This window comes from Borostomias antarcticus (assembly GCF_949987555.1).
Source record: "Borostomias antarcticus genome assembly, chromosome: 4".
NCBI lineage: Eukaryota > Metazoa > Chordata > Actinopteri > Stomiiformes > Stomiidae > Borostomias > Borostomias antarcticus.
Window position 1 is genome coordinate 10037056 of NC_140237.1, and position 17163 is coordinate 10054218.

Here is a 17163-nt window from a genome sequence, read left to right on the forward strand (position 1 = left end):
AATTATTTTTTTAAGCTGCCAAATAGAATTGTTGATTTTGGTTCATTATACACACTAGTGCTCGTGGAGCCATCGTGGTCTATCGATTGATCGATCGACCTATCTATCCAAAACTGACATTTTGGCTCCTGAGGCCCAAATCCAAATGAATGGAGATGAATGGGCAGGCCATGGTCGGGTGGCCCCCTTGGGTGGGAGCCGGTAGGGGTGGTTCGGTGGCCTCGGGGGGCTCTACCCGCTCTACCCCCACACACCCCAATCCAAACCCAGCGTCTCTAGCGTCTCCACACAGGATGCTGGCTTCGCTCAAAGCTTTGTTTTGGATGTGTGCGTGGGAACGAGCGGGACATGTTTGGTCTTGCTGCGTTTGTTACGTCGAGACCTTTCTGCCAGTCCAAACCGTGTCTCTGTGACCTTCCCACATGGAGACATAGCCGTTTCAATCCCTCTGGTGGCAAGGCGGTTTAGTGCATGGTCGACCCCCCTACCCCTGTAAACGGACGCTTTCTGCCATTTAGTGGAGAGAAGTGTAATGAATATGGGATGAGTACCTGGACCTGAATATGGGATGAGTACCTGGACCGGCAGCAGCACCCGTCATTCAGAACATTACTGGACCTCAGGGGGTCTTCTTTATTTTTGCCACAAGGCTAGTGACACACAAACACATGAGTGAACGGCGACACAGCACACACACAGCACACGCATCACACACAGCACACACACAGCACACACACATCACACGCAGCACACGCATCACACACAGCACACACATCACACACAGCACACACAACACACACACACAACACACACAACACACACACATCACACACACAACACACACAGCACACACACAGCACACGCATCACACACAGCACACACAACACACACACAGCACACACAACACACACAACACACACAGCACACACACAGCACACACATCACACACACGGCACACACAGCACACACACAGCACACATCACACACAGCACACACATCTTCCAAGTGCTCAGTCCTAGTCAGGGACAAGACTGAAGAGCGATCTGTTCTGCATGTTTTTGGTATTGGGTTCTTGGGAGGAAATCCTTGCGAACACGGGGAGAACATGCCAATTTTGCACCGAAAGGCCCAGTAGATACCCACCAGGGTACCTGGGGAGGACATCCCTACTGCCCACAACGTCCCAATCAGGAATCGAACCCAGGACCTTCTTTCTGTGAGGTGACAGTACTGTGCCACCGTGCCGTACAGCTACCATTCTGACAGGAGCTTCACACGTAGGATTCTGGGGGCTCAAGGAAGACAAAACTGGTTTGGGATAACTATCACATGAGTAACAGTTCTCTTATGTTGTAACTGTCTAATGCGGTCAAACATTGTTTGTTTCTGATGAGAGATCAGGTCAGTTTGGATCACAGTCGATATCCAAATCTAATTTCATCCACATGAACCTAGAGGCAGATCCAACATGAACTTTATTTCTTATTTATTTGATTTGAGAGCTGCAGTTCTCAACAACTGTAAATTAAAGGACAACGGTTGCAGTCAAACACCGGTTGGAATGTTACAAAACGATTGAACTACCAAACATTTCACTTGGGAAAACTACAACACAGTTGCACTTTATCTCACCATTTCAGACAATCCTACTAATGTAGCAGCATAAGACATGCCGGGATAGCTTGTCACATCATTCAAAATATGAACGCAGCACTCCTCAGTAGTTTCACTACTTTACAAGCTTTCCTGCACCAAACATTATTCATATTACTCCCAATTAACTTCTTACATTTCCATCTGTCGTTTGGTAGAACAGTATTTGGGGTGAGTTGTACATTTGCATTAAAAAATGCATTCCATCTGAATTCTCGTAACCTTTGCTGTTCCAGTTGATCATGGAAAATGATAATTCCCCTAAACAATTGTAAAATCTCTCAGAAAGGTGCATATCTAACATGTAAGTTCTTAACTGATGACAATTAATGCGTATTTAAACTGATATATTCTGTATTCCTGTGTAATTGCTCTGATTATACATATTTAAAGACAATAATTTAAGTCTAAATCATTGCAGCAATTTTTTGTGAGCACGAGTTTAGATTCAGATACATCACTATTACCACTCTAACCTAGTAAGGATTGCTTTACACAACACGGAAAGCTACAGTAGGGAACATTCAGGCAGCGTTAAGAGTTAACATTGTGCAAAATCACAATAAAAGAAAAAATGGCGACTTTCCTTCAAACACATCCAGAGTAGAGTTTGCAACTACACTCAGATTAAGCCATTAGAAAAACAGATTTACAACTAATGCAGATTAATCTCAATATTTTGGATCAAAGGGCATGGGACCCAGCTCTATTTTGACATCAGCCATATGTCTGTCTGTGTACCGTCCCGATCTGCTCCACTTCCTGTCTCTCTGTGGTCTGGGGCGGGGTCTCTGCTGCTTACGCTGTTGCTGATTGGCCCGCTGCTCCTCTTTGGTTTCCATGTTTGGGCCTTCGAAGGGCCTGCTGTGAGTTAGCACAAACATGAAGAGCATGATATCATTTCCTCAGTCTTTCACCTTCACACATGTTCACACAGCATTCATCAAACGTACATCTTGGAGTATGACCATAACAGAAACTTACCTGGGTCCATAGCGTTTTGAGTAGCTGTCTCCAAAGAAGTGCCTGTAGACGTACTCGTCCAGATCCTCAAACACGTCGTCATCGTGGCCGTGGTACTCATCCATGTCCTCCAGGTAATTCTCCACGCCACTGACAAAGTCGGTGAACAACATCTGGTCGTGGATGAAGACACCGTTGTGGAAGAAGTTGTTGATGAAGCTCTCCAGCTCCGTCCAGTGGTGGAAGTGGTCCACCTCCTGCTGGAGGTAGCTGTGTAGGAGCTGGTGGAACTCATCCGCTCTGATGGGGTCCATGGCTTTGTTGAATAGACTCATGGACTCTTGGTAAGCGCAGTCGAAGACCCCAGAGCAGCCTTTGGGCACACCTCTCTGGTTCTCCTGGTCTGAATCTTCCTCCTGGACGTTCCCGCCCGACATCCTGGCGTTGTGGCTGTCCTGGAAGGAGTCGTCGGTGGATTTACGCGGGTGTCTGTGCAGGGGCTTGTGGGTCCTATGCAGCCACGACTCATCATCCGAGCGCTTTTTTTCCTCTTCCTCCTGCTCCTGCTCGCCGTGGCGCGCGGCCTTCGCGTCCTTCCTCTCGTGGAACCTCTTCTCCTGAGCCTTGTCCATCATGCGTGAGGCCGAGTCCTTGAAGTGGCTGAAGGTTGATTTGACAGAATCGGAAAACCTTCTCAGATTCTCCTTCACGGCCTCCTTGGCTTTCTTTATCTGCTCTTTGTGATGGTGCACAAACTCCTTGGTGGAGTTCTTCATAGCGTCAAAGGTCTCCTTCACCTTCCCAATCACGCCCTGTTTGGACTTTTTCCCCCTAGCCTGCTTGTCCCCCTTGGCCCTGTCCTCTTTGGTCTCCACGTACAGCCTCTCCCACAGGTCTGAGCGCTGCTGCTCGAAGGTCAGCTTCTTCTCCAGCTCCATCAGGCGCGACTGGAGCTCCTCCGTCTCCGGGTCCGCCTCCCCGCCGCGGCTGCTCAGCAGATCCAGCTCCTCCCTCAGCTGGTCCGTCACCTTGCGCTCCTTGTCCAGCTCCTTCCTGAGCGCCTGGGCCTCGGCCATCAGCGCCTCGCGTTGGCCCAGGGAGCTGCGGACGCGCTGCTTCTCCTCCTCCAGGTGGTCCTTCAGGCGCTGGTTTTCGGACAGGATGGAGTCGGCTCCGGCGCCGCGCTCCTCCAGGTCCCGGATCCGGGAGCGCAGGCTCCTCAGCTCCTCCTGCAGGGCGGAGAGGGACTCCTCCTCCCGCTCCAGGGAGCTCTTCAGCAGCTGGTTCTCCACCGCCAGGTGCCTCTGCTGGGACTCCATCACGGTCCTCTCCTCGGTGGTCTGCTTCAGCTGCACCACTAGGTCCTCTCTCTGGGCCTGAGGGATGGGTTAAAGCAAGGAGGAGGGTTATGCATTATCCACCGAGGGGTTTACGACAGTTTGTCACTGCCCCCCTGGAGTCAAAATGTTGTCTCAGCTGAGGAGAAAGGTAGACAGCAAAAAAACAAACAAACAATAAGAATATAATTGTATTAATTTGTTTTAGCTAATGAAACAACACAAACAATTGAGACAAAAATGAAACAAATCAACTGGTGGTGAATTTTGTTGCAGCATTTGACTCTGTAGCTGGGTTGTACAGTATTAGTCCACCCTCATTGATCTGATCAGTTTGGCCTGTGAGCTGGAACAGCAGGGGGCTTGGTGTGTTACCTGTAGCTGGGCCTGTATGGACCTGAGCTCCTGGTTCTCTTTAGCAATCTTATCCATTATTCTTGTGAGGGACTGCACCGTGTCACCCGTGTCACGTTCCTCCTCTAGGTCTGTCAGACTCTCAACCATTTCCTAAACGTGTGGAAACAGCATTACCAATGTGAGCACAAGCACTGCAATGAGGATGCCCCACTCACTGAAGTAAGCAGTCTTATAGTTGTCACCTTCCTGGGTGTCAGGAGGTGTCATGTATCACAGAGAATCTGACAGGTCGGTGGCCAGCTACTACAGCAAGTGTTAATACTGTACTGTGTTGTTTTGCGATACAAATTTGCAAACTGTGCCTCGTCTTCAGCTATTTAGAGAGAAGGAAAAGTGAAATGAGTAGTTTGAATGAGTATTGCTGCATTTTGATGGGTAGAGATAGACATACTTTAGTTTAAATAGTTAGCCACCTACATATTATATAGTTTGGCCTAGACAGCAGTCAAAGAAGACAATCAGCTTCCTGTTTATAACAGCACGCGCACCTCATCTGAAGTTAGACTGACCGTTTTGAACGGGCATAAATCTTAATATCTAGTCAGATCAATAGTTGGTTCAGCTGCTGAAACAAACCTCAAAAATGTCTGTGGAATTCCCAAATAAAAGTCTTTCAATGTATAAAGAATATATAATGTTTCCCATAACTAATTCCACTTGGGACTCATTCTACCTAGAGAACCCCCAGTAGACGCAGTGTCAGGGCGTGTGCATTTTGAACAGGTATTAAATCAAGCTTCTCATCTACAATCAGAACAATAGTTGGACATGATGATGTGAATGGGGAATTTTAACTGATTCAGTCACTTTAGATAGATAGATAGATAGATAGATAGATAGATAGATAGATAGATAGATAGATAGATAGATAGATAGATAGATAGATAGATAGATCGATCGATCACAACAAACGGCCCTAAGGGCACTGTGCACCTTGTGTTCAGTCAAAACAAAAGAGGAAGAGAATTCTTGGCTACAGCTGGAAAAAAGTTCACCAAAGACAAGACAAAACCCAAGACATGAACCAGAAGAAAGAATCAAAGGGAAACGATTAATAGTGAAAAGTGATTAAGGTTGTAAGAGATTGAAGCCAGTCAAGCACTCCTCACAGACCTTGCCGATGACTTGCTGTCCCTTGGGACACTGATGGGGCGGCTCTCTGGAGTCACCAAGCTCATTCACTCTGATCTTCTCAACAACCTTCTGCCTCTCCTGGATCTGCACTGTGCCTGTATGACAGAAAACACTAGGCTGTCACTACAGTTCTGAGTGGAATCTATCCATGATGTCCTAGGTTCTGACAGGGATCTATCCACGATGTCCTAGGTTCTGACAAGGATCTATCCACGATGTCCTAGGTTCTGACAGGGATCTATCCACGATGTCCTAGGTTCTGATAGGGATCTATCCATGATGTCCTAGGTTCTGACAGGGATCTATCCACGATGTCCTAGGTTCTGACAGGGATCTATCCACGATGTCCTAGGTTCTGACAGGGATCTATCCATGATGTCCTAGGTTCTGACAGGGATCTATCCACGATGTCCTAGGTTCTGATAGGGATCTATCCATGATGTCCTAGGTTCTGATAGGGATCTATCCACGATGTCCTAGGTTCTGACAGGGATCTATCCACGATGTCCTAGGTTCTGATAGGGATCTACCCATGATGTCCTAGGTTCTGATAGGGATCTATACATGATGTCATAGGTTCTGACAGGGATCTATCCATGATGTCCTAGGTTCTGATAGGGATCTATCCACGATGTCCTAGGTTCTGACAGGGATCTACCCATGATGTCCTAGGTTCTGACAGGGATCTATCCACGATGTCCTAGGTTCTGACAGGGATCTATCCACGATGTCCTAGGTTCTGATAGGGATCTATCCATGATGTCCTGATTCTGACAGGGATCTATCCATGATGTCCTAGGTTCTGACAGGGATCTATCCATGATGTCCTAGGTTCTGATAGGGATCTGTCCACGATGTCCTAGGTTCTAACAGGGATCTATCCATGATGTCCTAGGTTCTGATAGGGATCTATCCATGATGTCCTAGGTTTTGATAGGGATCTATCCATGATGTCCTAGGTTCTGACAGGGATCTATCCATGATGTCCTAGGTTCTGATAGGGATCTATCCATGATGTCCTAGGTTCTGATAGGGATCTATCCATGATGTCCTAGGTTCTGACAGGGATCTATCCATGATGTCCTAGGTTTTGATAGGAAACTATCCGTGGTGTGCTATGTTCTGACAGGGATCTATCCATGATGTCCTAGGTTCTGACAGGGATCTATCCATGATGTCCTAGGTTCTGATACGGATCTATCCATGATGTCCTAGGTTCTGATAGGGATCTATCATCGATGTCCTAGGTTCTGATAGGGATCTTTAACACTGTGGGGTATGTCAATAATTTTTCCATGCAGCACAGTCTCCTTAGCTCTACACTTTGTTACATTAATCTAAAAATGGCATGATGACACAGCAACCTCAATTCAGGAGGACAGGAAAATTCCCGTTCCATTTCTTCTATTCAAGACATCCCATAAATAAAACATGGATTATTGTTGTATGTATTCAATTCCCTGACTTTATGTTTCTACAGTTAGGAATAAATGTTTGGAATTTCCCTGCCCTCCCAATGGGAAACCAGAACCACACGCACAAACATGGAACGCTGAGAAGCGACACGCCCCCCCACACATGACAATAGACAGCAAAATGACAGGCAGACACTGAAGAAGCTACAAGTGATGTTTAAGAAGATCTATCAATCCATTGTGAGGTGTTGTATATGTATATATGGACAACCACAATACTGTATGATTGTGTGGCTTGTTTCCATCCCAGTATTCTGACAGGATACAGTGAATCCTTAGAATGGGATGGAAAAAATCGACCACACATTTAATCAGTAGTGCATGCTGACATCATGCTGCATCATCATCATCACCACACATGATTTTAGTCCATGCTGCTCAAAACTAGTCAACATAACAACACATGACCGCACCACCCAGACAGGCTTCAGTTACCCAGCGGAGGTTTCAAGCCCATAGTCCATACTCTACCTTCCAGTCTGCCTGGAGAGCCAAACCAACACCAGGTTTAAGTCAACAAACGGTACAAGGTAGAGGGAAAGTCAATATTTTTTTACAAACATCATTACAACAATAATACAAGAAGTCAACTTTTTGTAACCAAACACATGCTGTACAGGTCCGCTGACTCACCATAGAAGTGTCCGAAGCCCATGCTGATGGCGATGACCAGCGCCAGCAGGATGCATTTGTTGAGGGTGCCGCTGGTGCGACCTGAGGGACGAGGAGCTGCGCGCGGCTCCTGCTGCGCCTCCTGCTGCTGCTCCTCCTCCTCCTGGTGCGCCTCCTCCTCCTCTCTCTCACTGTGGCTGGACTCCTGGGCTTCCTCCTCGGGCTCGGCCGCGGAGTTGGTGGTGCTCTTCCTCGCTCTGCGCCTCCTCACTACGGGGGTCACCTGACCCACGGCCTCGTCCTCACTGCTGCTGGAGTCTGCCACCACAGGCTGCTCCAATGGGAACACTACATATACACACACACACACACACACACACACACACACACACACACACACACACACAGGTTGGAAATGATGGTATGTGAAGCATTACTATTGGTCCAATCAGTGTAAGTAGTGTTTCAAACAACCTTTGCATGCAGGTAAACCATGCTGATAAACCATGCTGTTACGAATACCCAATTTCCCCTACATGTCTTGCTATATTATAATCAAACTCAGAATTGCTATTAGAAAACCAAGCTTCCACATGATTGCTGCAAAGCAAATGTAATTATGCTTTAGTTTTGCAAAACATGAACCAAAACCCTGAACAGAAGGGCCCTTGTTAAAGGGAAAATTCAAATGCCAAGGTCCTCTCAACCTCGGGGGTGGGGGGGGGGTGGGGGTGAAGCAATCCAGCTTGGAAAACATTTATCTCATTAGATTCCATTAAACACTAATAGAGAATGATTGCAAAATGTGATTAGGAAATCCCATGGTTACAGGAGCAACATGTGAGGATGAGTAAACAACAAGTCAACAGTATCAGGTTTACTATGGTCACATCATGAGCAGAGGGCTGACCCTTGAGCCTGGCCCCATATCTGACACTGAGCGACTATCACAATAAACTCATTATGCATATATACGGATTAGAAACTAACCGTTTTATTGGAGGAATTACCTCAAAGTTGGGTTTTGTTATGCCTACATCTGATCAGACAGCAGAGCTGGCAAAGGTTCACTGGGGTTTCCGGTTATAAAACACACACACACACACACACACCCCCAAGCCCAAATACCACAAGTGTTTTGTTGCACGCAATAGCTCGGCGGTTGCAACACCCCTCAAAAAGAGGCCGAGCTTGTTTACATCCTCAGACAGCAGCTTGTCACGGTTAGGCTTGCAGTGTATTGAGCAAGACAAGCGTACTATCATATTCACACCACCAGCGCCACCTGAGAGAGAGGAGCTGCCAGACAGCTGGCATTTCAGATGGCAGCCAAAGTCCCATAGAGTCTGTGGAACCTTCCAGGAACTCAGCACCAAACCTGCTTTAGGGACAAGGGCGGAAGGCGAGGTCAAACAGGACAACAAACACAGAACGTTTCCACCTTCCTCCAGGAGGAAGTGTTCTGTGTTTGTTACGCCGTTTGTCCCACCCCAGTGTTGTGGTGGTGTCGGTTGTGCCGAAGGCGTGTTCAGCATCCTACCTGTCTCCGCTGTGCTGAAGGTGTACTGGCTGCTGGAGGAGGTGCCCAGGTACAGCTCCTCGCTGCCCGGGGCCTCCCCCGCCTCCTCAGCCTCCGCCTGCTCCTCCCAGGGCCCCAGGTCCGCCTCCCTCACGTCCCCCAGTGTCACGATGTCAGAGTGGTCACTGGAGGAGCACAGGGTCACATGCTCGTCCCCCGCCGCCTCGCCGGCCGCCTGCAGGAGATATGTTCCAGATGGTTGGCATGGGGACCGTGGGTACCACGGCATGGGGGTTCAGAGACACTCTGCAGGCACTCAAATGGGTTTTGCTCAGTCTTCATACCTCAGAGGCAGACAAGGTGGAATCTAAGGTTTCTTCTTCCTTCAAAGTGTTCTCATGTGACGTCTCACCCCTCTCCTCAGATCCCTCAGCTGAAACAATTAAACATTCACCAACATTCATGAAATATTATATTTAACTGGAATAGTAATGTCTCTTCCCATACATAGCACTATTAGTAGGAGTGTGATATTAGTAGGAGTGTGATACTAGGAGTGTGATACTAGAGTTTATACATCAGTGGTGTGACAGCAACATGGAGGCCAGTGAAAATGATACTATGGTTAGCCCTACTTCTTCTTTTTCATGTGTTTCTTCATACAAATTATAATATATGCCCTTAGAACAATAGTGTGATGACGACCCATTCAGAAATAATGTCCTAGGGCACAGCCATCGAAATGTCATACAAATTATAACTGTTAAGCACTTCGAACAATAGTTGGATGTCGACCATCCGTTCTTAACAGCAGTATTTGTTAGACATGTCTTCATCGTGTTGGAAAAGGGACGAAAATCAGCATGTCTACCAGGGCTCATGTTTACATCGCTGCCGATCGGAACTGGAGCCAATAAAACCAGTGTCTATTGCAGTCATTTGTTCCGGGACTGAATGCCAATTGTAATCTTTCACACTTAAGACAAAAGCCAGACATTAGCAGGTGTTGATGAGTATGCATCAATAATTTAAAAAAAACACACACACACACAAAACTGTGACTTTGATCATTTCAACATTTCAATGGTGACTTAATCTGTGGACAAACCCTAAAACAGTGCATCCTAACTAGGCCAAGGCTGGGCATGTGGTTCCTACCAATAAAGGAGGCTGGCTGATCCTGTAGCTCTGGCCCCAGCATTGGAGCACTCTCTGGGAGGTCAATCCCACATTCCAGCCCCTTCTCAGGTCCCAGGGTCTCAATATCTGAACCCTAGTAAACACAACAGAGCCTGTTAACACACCGTGTGGTGAGAAAGGACCAGAAAGGCTTCCCATGCTGGGAGGCATCCTTATCAGAATCAAACTTCACCTAGTTCCCGATGAGATAAGTCCTTCTATTTTAGTTCTATTTTAGACAAGCCCTCTGTTTAACTTTTTATCTAAAAGGACTCAGTGGGTCTTGAGACTGTCAGGCACAAACAGGCAAGAGAAACAGTAAAGACATGAAGAGTAAAAACAATATCTTACCTCATTACTTATGAGGGTCCATCCACAAGATGACTCTGTGTCACTGGAGCTCTCCGACATCGCTCAGACAGCTGCTTGAAAACAATGGGGTTTACAGTTAGGGACCTGTATTCAAATAACCCTGAGAGAATCATTTCAAATGATCAAATTCAAAATTAACCAGTCTTCATGCAACCGTTGTTCATGTATCTTAAATGAGAATACTTTGAGACACTGTAAGAAAGCACCCGGTCAGCACATATCAGTAGCATGCTCCCATATGGACAGAATGTCACGATGACCTCTTTACTAATGAATGATTGCTGTCTGGGATAGACAAATGCCCCAACTTTGTCCCAGTTCATGGCAGGATTATTATAGTTTTGTGTTTTGCCAAATGTTTTTATTTTTTACTTGTTTTCCATATAAATGTTCAGATTCAGTTTAGTTTCACTTAGTTTCCATTCTTGCGTTGGGGTTTTAGTTATACATATAGTGTTTATATTATTTCGTTTAGATTTTAATTTCAGTAGTCTTCGAGAAATAATGTTTGTAGGCTACAATGCTTTTAAGTGAAGTAAATCTTCAAATAAGGCCACACGGTGTCAGTAGCCCTCGGTTAAAAACGTCATGCATTCATTTAGTTTATTTTTATTAGGAGGTTAATTTTAGTTTCGTATTATACAATAATAACCTTGATTTATGGGTTGAACCCTAACCTTAACCCATGCTGTAAAAATAATTGTAACTCGACGTTACTAAAAGGCTGCCGTTATTACGCCCACTCACGGGACAGGGGACCTGGAGGCTTCAAGCCTCGCGTTATCTGGCACCCCTGGCTTCAAGCCTCGCGTTAGCTGGCACCCCTGGCTTCAAGCCTCGCGTTAGCTGGCACCCCTGGCTTCAGGCCTCGCGTTATCTGGCACCCCTGGCTTCAAGCCTCGCGTTAGCTGGCACCCCTGGCTTCAAGCCTCGCGTTATCTGGCACCCCTGGCTTCAAGCCTCGCGTTAGCTGGCACCCCTGGCTTCAGGCCTCGCGTTAGCTGGCACCCCTGGCTTCAGGCCTCGCGTTAGCTGGCACCCCTAGCTTCAAGCCTCGCTGCTTGTATGAGTCTGACTGCACAAGCTGCACTGCGCCTCATCCTTCTCGGTTCCTGGCAGCATAGAGAATGATGCAGCTGCTGACCACAGCGTCACTGAGCTGCCTAGCATTCAATATCAAATTGTCCCTCTAATAACGAAATTAAAACAAATGTGACAGCATGTCGGACAGACAAATAAAAAAGAGAGCTAACAGAATATGCCACACTCGATCATAACATTGCTTGCTTACATTTGGCACGAGGATATTAGGTATTAGGCATTCATATTAGGCAGCAGCTGCCTGCCTATCCATAGAAATGCTTGTCCATAGATATGCTTGTCCATAGATATGCTTGTCCATAGATATGCTTGTCCATAGATATGCTTGTCCATGGGCACCGGCACTTCTCGTTCTTGTGAATTCCATTCACTTGAAGAGAGCTTGTGCGACACATATTTTGCATAACTAGTGTTCCTATACTTTCTAATTGGTCTTGATAGATTTCAAGATAGATAGATTTCCCTCAGTCCTCGATTCAAGAAATGAACTGTTACAGTAATACAGTAACGTTATAGATAGGTGTTTTGATGATTAAATCTTAAATAAATAGCCTTGGCAACAATAATTACCGTGGTAGACGATCTCAACGTCCAAAACAATTAGCTCACTGTGACTTGGTAACGTGCATAGTTTGGGATGGTCCCTAAAAGAGGCGGCGTGTATTGCACTCGATTCATATTAGAACATATAGTATAATATATATATATATTATAGACTTTCCCGCGAACATGTCAAACAAAACGCAGAACAATGGCGTTGTAAGACCCAAGAGTGTATCGGACCGAGTCGTTTGCTCCTTCAGCGTTTGAACGAGACGAAAAACTAGGAAGAGGTCTAAAAAGGGGGGCATACAGTATAAGGACGAGTATTCAAGGTAGCCGAATTCTAATGTCGGATTACATCATATACAATGGAGAAGCAAGTGATTAAAATAATTCACATGTTATATGTGTGCACCCTACCATAGCATAGGTGCAATAACAGCGTAGCTAGCTCACATTGGCTAGCTAGCTAAAAACAATACGCCACAGTGTGAGGGTCGGGCAGAGTGTGTTCTCACGCAGAGGATCACCAAGACATGACTTAAAATATACACACAGCTAGCTTGCTTGCGACCCCAAGCAAACATCATCAAATCTCAGAGTAAATTGACATCCGGGGATTTACCAGTTATGGTCCTCGATGTCCAACGCAGAAAATTCTGAAAGATTAGTGCAGTTATTCAATCTGATATTGCAGTCCGAACTGCGCCCTCTTCGTATCATCACTAACAACAAACGAACTGCCACTACACCAGCACCTTCCCGAATGAGAGGTGCCATGACACATGGGACATGTAGTTTTTGCTGTAATATAAAGCACAACTCTACCCACCATGAAAACTACTGTTCCCAGTGCACCAATCCCCGGTCACGTGTCGGGTCTGTAGACGTTCGGCTGCAGAACTGGGGTGAGTTCAATCTGAAAACGGTGCGCTTTGGTGGGTGTTTGGTATGTTCGGTATGTCCCAAGTTCCAATCATGGATGTATTAATAGAAGGGTTCCAACACACCACCGTTTACGTTTCACTAAACGTTCGCTACGTTTTGTTGTCGCTGAACTCACCCCTGTACTTTGTTGTTACGACGTCACGCGGATTTTTTTTCATGTTGCTGGGGGCGGGTCGCTACGGTAACCAAAACAAAGATCAAAGACATCCCTTTCCTGTGCAACACCGCAAGGTAAAAGGAAATATTACATGGAAACTATGTTAGCATTAGCAATATCACAAAATATATTGTTGGCTACCTATTGTATGTATTTTGCTTCTTTTGCACTTTGACTTAAGCACAAGATTATGCTATTATATATATAGTATAGTCACTTCAGAAAGGAGATAGTGCTACTAACGTTAGCTACCTAGCATTACTTTTTAATAAATGCAATTCCCTTTGGATAGAAGCGTCTATTAAATGACTGTAATGTATTCCATAGTCCAGTAGCCTACTCACTGTTATAACATATGTAATATTATACTCACTGTTCTAACACATATCTATATATAGATAATAAAATGGTGGCAGGGAATATGATATCTGATTCCAATTCTATCTTGTACCTATACAGAACTCAAAGAAAATGTTGCAGTGGCTCCATGTAACATTACTTTATTTGACCTTAAGGGAAACTGCATGAACCGGCCAAACGATGTCAGCCTCCCATGAACATCAGCAGGAACGAAAACACCTGGCCCCAACCAATCCAGGAAACCCCGTTTTCTCTAGCATGATGATCCCAGCGACGAAAGACACCTCTCCAGTGCCTTGGGCGAAACCCCAAAGCCTTTTCTACAAAACCACCTCAAGTGACTATGGTGTCCGTCCTCCGACGTTTGAAACTTCACCTTGCACGTACCACCCTTTGTCACAGACGTTCTCAAAAGACCTTGGGAACTGTGGCATGTACCGTGACAACTCATTCAATACAAGTCTGGACAGAAGCAGGGTGTATGATTGCCCTAATCTACAGAACACCATCTGAGATGGGACAATGCGCACATTGTAGAGTAGATGACTGTCGTATTGATGTTGACATGGTTTGTGAGTGTTCAGTTCATCCAAGAATAATGCTTGGTGGTATTAAACACAAAAAGTACAATTCAGTGCTATACTCTCTCCAATTAATTGATAGAAACTCATCAATGCTTTACATTATCTTGATTTATACATTTATTGGACCACAGTAAAAACATTACAAGCTTGATTTTCAAACCAAAATACAAATGGCAGCATGTCCAACAACATCATATATAAACATTCCTCTGAGCCTAAGGGACATGTGTGTGGGCTGATCTATTGATATAGACTGCAGGGTGCAACACCTTGAATTACCTGCCTGATCTTATGTATATCTGATAAAAGAGCTTCATTCTCAGGATCAATCTTCAAAGCCGATTGGTAATCCTGAAGACCTATGAAGATTTTCAGAAGAGAAAAGTAAGCTGACTGCAGTGGAAGTGACAGTGAAGTAGAGCTGTTAGTACATCTTTCACCAGTAGGGGTCAGTGTTACACAGGGTAAATCATCACTTCTGTCTTTTTTGCCTTTCACCAATTCAGGATGGAAGATAATGAAATATGAACTGATGAAAACCAATGATAGCCGCTCAGGAGGAAGCTGTAGCGTTCAGGAAAGGTCATATTAGTTGATCATGTAACACAAACCTTCTGTATAGAGCTCCAGTTCACAGAAAGCTGTGCCTCGTCTAACATGGGCTCTCATCCTGGCTGTGGCATTGTCAGCCACTGGTGGGGTCAACAGATCAAGTGCCTGCAGTGAGAGATTGGTGGGTATTCCTCAGAAAACTAATGGTTTCTGGAATCACATATTTGTATGAATGCCTTTTCATTGGTTTACTTTGAGATTTTGTAAAGAAGGATAGATAAAAGGGAGATTCATATCAACACTGACCCGAGATGAATCCTCCACGGCCTTGTGGAGATTTCTCAGCTTCAGGTGGCAAGCAGCGCGGTTAGAGAACAGGGCAGGCATCTTTCTGTTCAGCTGTATGGCGAGGTTGTAGGCATTGACTGCAGCCAGGTAGTTGCCAGTTGCAAACATTTTGCTGGAAAACACAGAACACAATGAGGGGATATTTTATATAAAGGCTTCACAGATAGGAATTAACTTACTCTCCCTTATCCTTGAGCCAGTCAGGACTTCTCTCCTCCTCCGTCAGGTCGTTCAACTCTGCAAGGTCGGCGTTTACAGCACGACGAGCCTCCGCCTGCTTCATGAGCCACTGTTCCAAGACAAGATATTTAACTTGGCTTGATCATATAAGAAAAAAAAACAATACTCAATGCAAAACTCCCAATTGAACACTTTTAAATGGAGAAAGGGGAGACAGGAGCCTCACCTCCTCCTCCTCTGGTACTCTGGACTCTCTGAGGGCAGTGGGGAACACTCGGGGGGTGAAGGAGATTTTGATAGTGCCTGCGGATCTTGGAGCTCGTAAATCCGCCACTTTTCTCTTGCTCATTTGATTGTTGTCTTTCTGATCTATATGAGAGGGCGTGTGCAGATGCTCTCTTTAAAAGGTAGCAGATCATGGTATAAGGCATTGCAACAACTGTGTAAGAGGGTGCTTTATTTACCATGCTTGACCTTGTCTCCTTTTGCAAATCCAGGTTTCTTTTCTGCACTTTCCTGTTTCTTCACTTCTTTGATCTTCCTTTCTTCAGTACTACATAGTTTTAATCGCACTTCCTCCTCAGCTGTTTGCCTCTGCTTCACTTTCCATGCCTCTAACTCCACTGTAGCTCTCTCACGTTCATCATCCTTCATTCTCTGGATCTTCGCTCTCTCCTCTTCCTCAAGCTGAAATAAACCACACATGATGTATTCATCCAGTTTTCCCAGGGTATGTGGACAGAAGGAACCAGGTAAAGGGCTCACCCTCATCATTGTCTCCAGTGCATATTTTCTCTCCTCTTGTTTCTTTGTAGCCTTGGCTTTGGACTCTGCAGCCAGCTTTTCCTGGCCTTTCAACAGTGCACTTTCCCTGATCTCTCTCATCTTCTGTTTGTCATCTGGCACACAGACACACAGACAGACACTTGGTGATGACTGACAAAAAACAGCTTTGTGGAATACTGCCGAGTCCAACATTAGATCAATGCCGCTAGCTAATGCAACTGCATCATGTTTGTGGAAGCACTCATCAGTTTAGAATGATGGTAGACGGGTGCTTACTATTACTCATAGCAAGTTGCTCCCACAGTCTGTCAGTTTTCTTCTGCAATGTGAAAACTGCAACTCCATTTCCAATTTTTGCTGAGCTTTTGTCATCATTTATGGGCTCATAGAGGAAAGCTTCAAATAGAAATGGAGGGAAATGCACCTGCAAATAGACAAGTGTTTACAATCATCACCTTGATACTGATCCTGGTTGACAGAGCTAGCAAGTAGATGGATATTGGATACTACTTTAGCCAGCTAATTTGTTAGCACTAGCTGTTTAGCATTATTAGTTAGCATAACGTTAGGTCACGAATCCAACTTACCTTCAGATACTCGTCCGTGGAAAAGATATCTACTTTCCCAGCCTTCACTCCCTTTAGTGGTACATGTATGTAAACCATCGATTCTGTCTGTGTCCACGTGTAGTCTTTCACAATCAAAGGCATTTCAACCAGTTAGGAAATGCTAGCTTGGTAGCTATGATGAGCTAGTTAGCTCTGGGACAGGAGGACGTGTGACCGGTAACTACAACACAACATCGGTTGCTAGGGAAACGTATTGGCGCTAAAGTTTTACCTGAAATGAGAAATGAGCTGCTCATCACATTCCTGTGTGGTGGGGGTGGGGGGTGGGGGTAGGGGGTGGGGGGCTGCTCATCAGATTCCTGTGTGGTGGGGGT

General features: G+C 45.6%; 2 protein-coding genes across 3 annotated transcripts; both read right to left on the reverse strand.

The window, feature by feature from the left end:
• Window positions 1-1473: 1473 nt before the first annotated feature.
• On the reverse strand, window positions 1474-13062 carry ccpg1 (cell cycle progression 1). 2 transcript variants are annotated; one of them, XM_084437523.1, is made up of 10 exons: window positions 12931-13062; window positions 10641-10711; window positions 10269-10383; window positions 9455-9543; window positions 9132-9345; window positions 7613-7939; window positions 5484-5599; window positions 4329-4460; window positions 2638-3992; window positions 1474-2517 (listed from the first exon to the last, which is right to left on the reverse strand). In XM_084437523.1, the coding sequence occupies exons 2-10, from the start codon at window positions 10698-10700 to the stop codon at window positions 2325-2327; spliced, it is 2601 nt and encodes an 866-aa protein (XP_084293649.1). In that variant the 5' UTR covers window positions 10701-10711; window positions 12931-13062; the 3' UTR covers window positions 1474-2324. The 2 variants fall into 2 exon arrangements, with proteins under 2 accessions (XP_084293649.1, XP_084293650.1); XM_084437524.1 differs by lacking the exon at window positions 4329-4460.
• Window positions 13063-14594: 1532 nt separating this feature from the next.
• dnaaf4 (dynein axonemal assembly factor 4) lies at window positions 14595-16930 on the reverse strand (the record flags this gene model as incomplete). Its single annotated transcript, XM_084437302.1, has 9 exons — window positions 14595-14713; window positions 14966-15071; window positions 15213-15366; window positions 15434-15543; window positions 15661-15803; window positions 15899-16121; window positions 16200-16333; window positions 16497-16644; window positions 16808-16930. The coding sequence occupies 9 exons, from the start codon at window positions 16928-16930 to the stop codon at window positions 14595-14597; spliced, it is 1260 nt and encodes a 419-aa protein (XP_084293428.1).
• Window positions 16931-17163: the final 233 nt, after the last annotated feature.